Here is a 10,633-nt window from a genome sequence, read left to right as displayed (position 1 = left end):
AGGAGAGGAGAGGAGGAGAGGAGAGGAGAGGAGAGGAGAGGAGAGGGAGAGGAGAGGAGGAGAGAGTGTAGTCATTTTTTCTTGGTATTTGAAATGGAGTAACTGACTCATATGGAGGCTGTTGCAATGTAAGATAGCACACTGCATCAGGTGTTATCTGTACAACATAGATGTGGCCAGAGTAGGTCCTGCATATTCTGCTCATTGTCTTCTGGTACTGCTCTCTCTGCAATGTTACATCTGCTTACAATGATTGATGCTCATTCTGGTTGTGGACACATTTTTTTTAATGAAATTTTTACATCTGGCATGTTGTATTTTCATTCAATTTGTTAGCTTTATTTTCCAAGACAGTTTCGATGTGCACATGCTTGCCTGGAACTTGCTACATGGCCTTGAATTTCTTTTGTGTGTGTTGCCAATGATTGAGCCTAGACAAACCCTTTCCCATTGGTTCATTTTCTAGACCTCTCACTTTTTGAGAGAGCCGTGGAGTTGTGCAGACAAGACATGACCTTTCTGCCTCTTAAGTACCTGAAGCCCAGGTCATCAATCCAGTTTAACTGAATTAAAAATGTGTAGTGCCTTTCTGTTCACTGATAAGTTGTCATGCTGCAGCTACATATAGCTTCACTGTCATTTGATCCATCCTTTCTCTTTATCATGATCATTTTCTTTCTTTCTTTCTTTCTATTTTTCTATCCTACATATCTATTTTCCTTATACATTTCTGGCTGCCACTGCTTATAGATATGAAGTTACACATTGTACATCTTTTCCTTTAAATGTTAAAATAATTGTTGACATCACCAACTCCCAAACAATATTTGGCATGTGAGCACCACACCCTGCTCACTAGCACACCCTTGTGCTTTCTCTGTCGTACCTCCCCCACATTTCACAACCTTACCATGCACTACTTTAGTTCCACAGCCTCTTTATGCTTCAGTACATAATTACTGTTGTTCTTGTGATCAGTGCTGTGTTTATGTACCTAGAGGCGTATAAGCCTTTGTTCACTTGCTTCTTGTGTTGTTTCTTCCTTACTCAGTTTCCTTTTCTGACCTTCCTTCCTGCAGAAACCAGTATGTTCATTTTTTCCATCTCTTTGAAAATGACTAATATACCCTTAGCCTTGAGAATTAGTTTGGCTGAGTGTAGAATTCTGGACTGAGAATATTTCCCCTTATAACTTTAAAAACAACCTGATAGGAGTTGGAAAAATGACTCAGTGTGAAGAATGCGTACTGTCTTTGTAGAGGGCCTGAGCTCAGTTCGCCTACCCAGGTCTGACAGCTCACAACTGCCTGTAATACCATCTCCAGGGGATTTGATAACTTCTGGTCTCCAGGGGTACCTGCATGCCCAAAGTTTATACATACACACATGTACACACAAATAAAAATAGTAACAAATCTTTGAGACAGTGACCCTTGTTCTTGTTGGTAGGTCTGTTTTCATTCCAGTGTTTCTCCTCAAGTGCCTGCCTCTGTCACCATTCCTATTATGGTCTTGTCTTTCTCATTGCTTAAGTTCTCCGGCCATATGTGGGGATTGTTTCCTCTGGCTTTGGTATTGTGGGTTTGTCTCCCTGTTTCATTCAGAGTTGCTTGTACCTTTTATTGTTCTGAAAATGTTTTAGATATTACTTCTTGAACATTACAGCTCTCAAGTTACCATCCTGTCCCCTCAACTCTTGTGTTATCTTGACTCATTTCCCTTCTCTATTGGTTCTGTCATAATGTGTGCTTGTCTGTGTTCTGTGCCCCATCTTCCATGTCACCAGTCCCTTTGCCTCTGTTCTTGGTGTCTTTGTTATGGTTTTCACTACAGCCACTATGTTTCTTTCTAGAAGTACTATTCAATTATTTTTCAAATGTACATATTTTTCCAGGTGTTACTTTTTTCTTTTCAGATTCCTTCCTTAATGTCTTTGTACTTTCCAGCATATTTTGCTCAGTAATGTGGATTTCTGGAAGTGAGGTCTTGTTATGTTGCTCTGACCCCACATCGAGGTAGATTTTGACCTCCTGTATTCACAGACAGAATTCTCCACTGCATGGAATCTCGTGTGGTGCTATGGGTTTGCTTTTGTATGTCTTACATTAACATTTAGAAGTATAGATGAGTAAAGTAGCACCCCCAAATTAATTTAGAATTAAAGTTTGTCTTTATCAAAGAAGAAATTGTTTTCCTATCCAGAGATCAGGTCCGGATCAGCTTTTAGTGGTTTCTGTATGGCTAGATAGATCCCCTCTCTTTCATTTTTAGCACATTATTCAAGAATCCCAGGTTATATAGAAGTCATGGTTCTGTGTGTGTGTGTGTGTGTGTGTGTGTGTGTGTGTGTTGACAAAAGCCATCTAGGAAAGGTTAAAACAAGCAAGTAAGTTTCCGGGAGATATCCCACCATTTGAATGCCTGTGATGGGTGTACTCTGAAGAGGCATGGCCCCAGAGACCTTGTCCCAGGATTGTTCCTTGATGCTAATATGCCTTTTCTGTCACTGTACATAGCCTAGTGATTCCTGGGTATCAGACTACCCTATTGTGCAAATTTTCTGCAGATAACATGAAGATGACCATTTATGAATTAATGCTGTTTAGATGAAGTTACGACTGTATAGAATTCCTGATTTGGGACTAGAGAGATGGCTCGGTGGTTAAGAGCATTGACTGTTCTTCCAGAGGTCCTGAGTTCAATTTCCAGCAACCACATGTTGGCTCACAACCTCTCTAATGGGATCTGATGCCCTCTTCTGGTGTGTCTGAAGACAGCTACAGTGTACTTACATATAATAAATAAATAAATCTTTCTTTTTAAAAGAGCACTGATTGCTCTTTAAAAAAAAAAGAATTCCTGATTTGACTCAAATAATTTTAAGGAGAAAGTTTAAAGACATAGTTTTAGTTGTTCATCTAGAGCGATGTAATAAAGTTATAATCAAGAATAGAATGCCCCCACTCCTCTTAGAATAGTAAGTAAAGGCAGCATAATAAGGTCTACAATGAGCTTTCATACATTACTCTAAGAAGAAAAACAGGCTTGGGACAGATGTGTGATCAAGGAAAAACATTCATTCTAGGTCAGGTCCAAGGATGAAGCCACAGGTGTGCACCATGGTAAAATAAGGCCATGTGAAACTGTTGCTTTGAACTTATAATGAGGTTACAGAATGAAGCACTGCTTTGAACTTCTTACCAACATCCTTCTGTAACTCCCCTTCCATGTAACATTTTATCTATGCATAATTTTATGAAGAACTTTTATCAGAGGGTATAAAAAGGCTGAGAGAAAATAAAAGTGTGGCTGTTGGGGCTATGTTCCATCCATCAAATGTGTATACGTCTGTCTGTCTGTGTATGTCTGTACACTTAAGAGTTAAGAGAGTTCAGAGTTTCTCTCTGGGCATTCTTGCGGCCCCAGATAATTAAGTTTTGTTCTGCCAGTAGTGCTGATCACTGTCAGCAGGGCTTGGGAGGCCAATTAGCTGCTCTCAGCATGACCCCAGTCACCAACACCATACCTTCTTGCTGTTTGTCAGTTTACCCTGTGATGTCAAAGCTGGTCTTTGACAGTGTGTGTGTGTGTGTGTGTGTGTGTGTGTGTGTTTTAGTTAAACCCAATTTTTGATGTTAGCTAGGCAAGGTGCTGTATTCCTGAGCTGCAAAACCTAAACACTCTCGCTTTGCTCCCTTTGGGGAAATGAGAATTTCTTTCTTCTCTGTAAACTCAGATGTGAACTTAATAAAAATGTTTTGTTGCAGGGAAGCAGAGGCAGAAGGAACTCTCTGATTTCAAGGCCAGCACGGTCTACAAGTGAGACTCAGTATCGAAACAAAATGTTTCCTTGCTCAGTTTTATCTTGAGAGTTTTCCCCTTAGCTTAGCTAGTCACCTTAGCAGAGTCTACAACTCCAGAGTGAAATCCCAAAACACAAGGAAGCCTGATCACCTCTCTTCACTCTTGAGAGCACAGCTACTGAGCCCCGTCTGATCTCTGCATCTCCTCGTACTCTCCTGTGACCACTAAGCTCCACTCACTCCAGCCTTTTTCCAGCTCTTGGAGCGGGTTATTCTTGCGCCCGACAGAGCTAGGGCACTTTGCGTTTTTTCAGCTTGAAATGCCTGTTCCTGCTATATGTCTGTTCACAGTTCAGTTGTTTACTTGGGGAAGCCATTCCTGACTTTCTGAGTCCTTCAGCAGAGGTCAATTCTTTTGTTGCTTGCTTTTTCCAGGAATATGTTCTTAGTGTATTTATACATCCATCCATAGCATTTTTGATTGATAATGGACTCCCTCAGTAGTAGAAGTTTGTGAAAACAGAGGTAATTTTGTTTCCCACTGAATTTGTCTGTAGGCATAGTGACTATAGCATACCAAGTCTTCTGTAAAGATGTCATGAGTGAGTGGATAGATGGACAGCTACACAGATGATGTGAAGAGTGAGTAGAAATGGCTACAGAAGGAAGGGAGCTCAGGATAGTGAACAGAACATTGAATTATGGCTAAAATCATGTGCCAGGAACAACTTCTAGTGTTTTATTTGTGCAAAAGCACTTGTTAAAGCACACAGCCATTGCCTCCCAGGTCTGTTATCTTGATGTTGTAGCAAACAAATGCTGTGCACTTATGTAAGCAGCGTGTTAGGAGAAAAAGGTGTGGAGAGAGGAATAATTTTGAACATTTGAAAGCATTTATGTAACTTGAATCTCATATTATGGTTTTAAAAATATGCTTTTCCCCATAATTGGTTATGCTTAATTTGTACTTGCTCAGGAGCATATTCTCTCAAAAGGATTAGTGCTAGAGAATTATCAGTCCTCATTTTATGATAGTATGACTGATATAAACCTGTCATTCAAAAATTGAAAAAGAGTTCTCTGAGTGAGGCAGTGGCTAGCATCTTTGATTTCTTTTATTTTTGGCAGCAGCAACATTGGCATGGTAGACCATACAAACTGTGAAATATACAGATACAACTACAGACCAAACAGTGTATCTTTCACTGGCAGTGAACCTGCAGGTATTTTAATAGAAAACAGTTTTTTCCTAATTGCATTTTAAAAACTACTCATAGGATTTATTTAAAGGAAGCTGAAGCCTCATTTTTTCTCTCTTGGAACATGATGTACACCTCATCAGCACCAGTATCACCTGAGGTCTGCTATCCCAGGGATGAGAGAGTTGCCCGTTGTGTTGTCCATGTGGACACTCTTCCGGCTAAACTCTCTCCGTCTGTGTAAACACTCATCTTGTCCTTGCAGCACCTAAACGCAGAGCGCTCTTACAAATCCCAGATTGGAACTTTACACAAGTCTCTTGTGAAGATGGAGGAGGAGCTTCAGAAGGTTCAGTTTGAGAAGGTGTCTGCACTCGCAGATTTGTCTTCCACAAGGGAACTCTGCATTAAACTCGACTCAAGCAAAGAACTTCTTAATCGACAGCTGGTTGCCAAAGATCAGGAAATAGAAATGGTATGTAATGCATGTAGATTGCTGTTACTTTAACAGTACTATATATTTTTTAAAAAGGGTTTTTAAAATATATAATACTATATCAAACATTTATGCCTTTTAGCTTTAATTTTTTATTATGCTTTTTTATTTTTATTTTTAAAGTTTAAAAAGTTAATTTATGACAGCTGAATTCTAAAGGATTCAAGAACATAAAAAAAAAACCCACAACAGAATCTTTCTTTGAACTTGTAGTTTGCAACTACATTTAGCCAGAATTATAAACCACACTGACAGAGCTGTGAGTGAAGCCTTACCCATCTCAGTTATAACCTTGATGACATTCTCTTCATCCATTTCATCTAATAACTGACGTTGGAGTGCCACTTGAAAGTAGAGTACAATCCTATAGTAATCTTAGAGTTTGAAATCCTAGCCCTCAGCAGAGGGCTTTATAGAAAGCCATTTATATAAAGCTGGAAAACAGCCTAGCTGAAGAAATACTCACTGTATATATTGTAGCTTCCTCATTGTAGTGCTTCAGAATCACTTGTGACATTAGCTGCCGTACTGAACTCTTTGTGCCTTGATTTTGTTGGTAAGCTGTGATGTCAGATGCAGGGGTCATCTTTTTATTTTTGGACCTCTTCAGTTGTCAAAGACACAGAGACTTTAAAACGTTCAGTGGTAGTTTACACAAGAGTAGCCTCCAAAGGCTTGTATGTTTGAATGCTTTCAAGAACTGTTTGGAAAGGTTAGGAGGTGTCGTCTTGTTGGAGAAGGGGGGGGGCTGTGGCTAGCATTTGAGGTGTCAAAAGCCCAGGCCACTGCCAGTTAGCAGTCTTTCTGCCTCCTACTTGTTAATAAGGATGGAAGCTCTCAGCTCTTCCAGCACCATGCCTGCCGGCTGCCATGCTCCCTGCCATGATAGTGATGGACTCACCCTCTGAAACTGTAAGCCCTAATAAACATTACTTCTATAAGTTGCCTTGGCATCTTATCACAGCAACAAAAAGTAACTAAGAAAACTTGTGGCTTTTAAGGTGATAGATTTGCATCTGATTTAGGAAATTGTATGAAGAGTACCAGTTACTTAGTCTCCCTTAATGATTACAGCTTTCAAAACTATAGTCTGATATAATTATAGTACTAACTTTGATCCAGGCAATCAAGAGACTTTCTACTGCAGAATCTAGCATCTTTCCCTTCTGCAGATTTACACGATTCTCTACTACAGCCTATCCACATGCTCCTTAACCTCTGTCAGTCATTAGCCTGTTCCCACTTCTGTAATTGTGTCACTTCAAGAACCAGCAAGAGTGTGGGGAGAACAAAGAGGACTGTGGGGTGTAAACAACAGCAATGAAATACTCTACTATGTGCCAACTAAAAGTAATTTAAAACGATGCTAATATATATGAAATCACACTATTGATTTTTTGAGAGTTGGCTGTTTTTCCTTCTCAGCCTAACTCTCTGTAGACTCACTCAGGCTGTGTCTGCCGTAGCTTACTGTTTACTGTGGAGGAATAGTCTGTGCTGTTGGTATTACAGCTTAACCATTCACCAATTGCAGATCATCTGGGTTGTTTTCGGTTTGGAATTTTTGAAAATAAATTTACTATAAACATCTGTGAAGAGTTTCTGTTTTATTTGCTTTTTGAGACAGGTTTTCACTATGTAACTTGGTTGTATGAGCATAAGTCTTCATTTTTGTGCAAATGCTATTATTAGGTGGTATGTTAACTGTATGATTTACTTTTCAGAAAAGTTCCACACAGTTTGCCTAAGTATTTGTATCATCTTTTTGTGTCTATTAATGACGAATGAGTGATCCAGTTCTTCCACATTCTTGTTCAAGCTTGTCACTTAAACTTTTTTCTTTAGCAGTCTTCTGTACGCACAGCGCTGTATCAGGGTGATTTAAATATGCATTTACCTACTGGATTGCACCGTTAATCTTTTCTTTATGATGTTGTTTGCCACATGCATTTCTTCGTCTGTTGCTACATGTCTCCTGTTGCTTGTCCATGTTCTCCTTGGATTGTTGGCTTTCTAAAGTTGAGACTGGCTTAAAAGCAGCAAACCTGGATGAACCTCCAAACAAATATAGAACTTGGAACATTAATTTGAAAACCTCCAGAAAGCAAATGGAGGCCTAGATTGCTTTAGTTGTAAATTCCCTTACATGTTGAAAGATACACTAATACAAAAATGTTTTACTCTTCCAAATAAGAGAGGAGATGTCCTAACATAGCCTAGGACTCCAATATAATGCTAGAACCATGGCTAGAACCCCTGCTCAAGGTGTTTCTGTGTCAATATAGGAAAGCATTTATGTGTTCATCATTATGTGTAGTGGTTGCTGTAGGTTTTTCATAGCTGCTTTTTATAAGACTGAGAATATCTCCTTTTATTTCCAACTTATACTTTATGTTTACTTATATAGTCATCACAATAAAAGAAAACTAAAGACCAGTATTTCTTATGACTATAATTTCTTTAATAAGCCTTTTTTTAATTAATTTTTTTACACTCTATATTCCATTCCCCGCCGACCTCCATCCACCCTCCGACTGTTCCACATCCCACACCTCCTCCCCATCCCCTGTCTCCACGTGGGTGTCCCTTCCCCAATCCCACCTGACTTCTAAGCTCCCTGGGGTCTCCAATCTCTTAAGGGTTGTTAGGTGCATCATCTCTGAATGAACACAGAACCAGAAGTCCTCTACTATATGTGTGTTGGGGGCCTTATATCAGCTGGTGTATGCTGTCTGTTTGGTGGTCCAGTGTTTGAGAGATCTTGTTGGGAGATCTTGTTTGAGAGATCCAGATTAATTGAGTCTGCTGGTCCTCCTACAGGATCGCCCTTCTCCTCAGCTTCTTTCCACCTTCCCTAATTCAAAAATAGGATCAGCTGCTTCTGCTCATTGCTTAGGTGCAAATAACTGCATCTGACTCTTCCAGCTGCTTGTTGGGTCTTTCAGAGGGCAGTCATGCTAGGTCCCTTTTTGTGAGCGCTCCATAGCCTCAGTCATAGTGTCAGGCCTTGGGACCTCAACTTGAGCTGGATCCCACTTTGAGCCTGTCATTAGACCTTCTTTTCCTCAAGCTCCTCTCCATTTCCATCCCTGTAATTCTTTCAGACAGGAACAATTATGGGTCAGAGATGTGATTGTGGGATGGCAACCCCATCCCTCACTTGATGTCCTGACTTCCTGCTGGAGGTGGGCTCTATAAGTTCCTTCTCCTTACTGTCAGGCATTTCATCTAAGGTCCCTCCCTTTGATTCCTGAGAGTCTCTTTCCTCCCAGGTCTCTGGTGCATTCTGGAGGGTCCCCAAAACTTCCTATTTCCTGAAGTTACATGTTTCCATTCTTTCTGTTGGCCCTCAGGGCTTCAGTCCTTTTTCCTCACCCAACACTAGATCATGGAAGAAGTCTTAATGTGATAACTACAAAACCAATACAGAACTGAGGAGATGCTGTGCTATGTAAACTGAGGAGATGCCATGCTATGTAAACTGAGGAGATGCCATGCTATGTAGACTGAGGAGATGCCGTGCTATGTAAAATGCTTTCAGTTTGCTTCTTTCCCACCTGCCCCCAATGTCCTAATTGTGAGGTTAGGTTAGTGGTTTGAGATCTTCTGGAAAGAACCTGGAACATAAGATCAATCCTAAGGACCTACATTTGGATCCCTAGACCCGTGTAAAAGCTGGGTACTTGGAGGTGCCTATAGAAGTCCTGAAGAGGCAGCTATTCTAGTCAATCAGTGAGCTCCAGGTTCAGTGAGGGACCCTGTGAACAAAAAGTAAGATGGAAAAGCAATTGTAAAAGACACCTAAGTTGACCTGTGACCTCTATACACATGTTCACACACACACCATGCATGTGTACACACACACCCATACATGTGGACATGCACATACACTTTTTTCTCAATATAACTTTCTATAAAATGAATTTATACACTAGTCAAATAGGAGTTATCCCATGAATGTAGGATTAGTTTGTACCTGAAACCAATCAATATAATACATATTGAATAATCAAAAAAACACCAGATTTTCTCAAGTAGAAGAAGAAAAAGAATTTAACAAAACCCAATACTTTTATGTAAGAAAGAATAACTGTAATCTGGGAATATAGGAAATGTTTTTGATCTTATAAAAAGCATCTATGAAAAACCTACATCAACCACTCTACTTGATGGTGGACAGTGAGTGTTTCCCTGATAGTGACACATATGCCTAGCACAGCATTTTGTTGAGCATCTAGTTGAGGGTCTAGCCAGAGTGACAAGGCAAAAAAGAGAGACAACAGGCATTCAATTATAAAAAGACATGTAACCATCTCTGCAATGACATTGTCTGCTATAGAAAGAAAACCACTAAAAACTTACTAGAACTAACACAACCATGAGATTATAGAACACTAGCCCAATGTGTCAAATTATAGAACACTAGACCAATGTGCCAAAAAATTCATTATATATCTTACTTCAACCTATGAGCAACTATCAATTGGAAGTGACAAAAAACATCCAGTAATTGAATGGCATAAAAGATAGCATCAGAAAAGTACAAAGTTCTTAGGAATCATTTTAAAATTTTATTTATTACTATGTGCATATATACATGACACATGTGTGTGGGCAGGTGTGCCATGGCATGCATGTGGAGATGAGAAGACAACTGTGTTGAATCAGTTCTCTTCTCCCTCCTTTACATGGGTTGGCATCTAGATCAAACTCAGGGTTCTAGGCTTGTGTGCACTTACTCACTTTCTAAGCCATCTTCCAACTTAGGAAGAACTATATTAAAAGGAGTATAAAAGTTTTATTTTAAAAACAAAATGTTGTTAAATGGAATTATTAGCTGAATGAATGGAAAGACATCCAGAACTTGGTGAATCATGGTGACATAGTAGAATCAACCATGGAGACACAGTAGACTGAACCATGGAGACTCAGTAAAGTCAGCCATGATGATGCAGTAGAGTCAACCATGGTGACACAGTAGAGTCAACCATGGAGACACAGTAGAGTCAGTCATGGAGACGCAGTAAAGTCAACCATGGAGATGCAGTAGAGTCAACCATGGTGATGCAGTAGAGTCAACCATGGAGACACAGTAGAGTCAACCATGGAGACACAGTAGAGTCAGCCATGGAGAC

General features: G+C 39.8%; 1 protein-coding gene across 1 annotated transcript in view; it reads left to right on the top strand.

Annotated features, from left to right (window-relative positions):
- The window catches only part of Tsga10 (testis specific 10), a 90,603-nt gene that overhangs the window by 66,532 nt on the left and 13,438 nt on the right, over positions 1-10,633 (top strand). Inside the window, exon 16 of the mRNA XM_021197678.2 lies at positions 5,268-5,477. Coding sequence (XP_021053337.1) covers positions 5,268-5,477 — 210 coding nt within the window. The remainder of the gene's footprint in view (positions 1-5,267; positions 5,478-10,633) is intronic.

This window comes from Mus pahari, chromosome 5 (genome assembly GCF_900095145.1).
Source record: "Mus pahari chromosome 5, PAHARI_EIJ_v1.1, whole genome shotgun sequence".
In the NCBI taxonomy this organism is placed as follows: Eukaryota; Metazoa; Chordata; class Mammalia; order Rodentia; family Muridae; genus Mus; species Mus pahari.
Note: the sequence above shows the minus strand (reverse complement) of the source record. Positions and strands in the feature narration are given on the sequence as shown.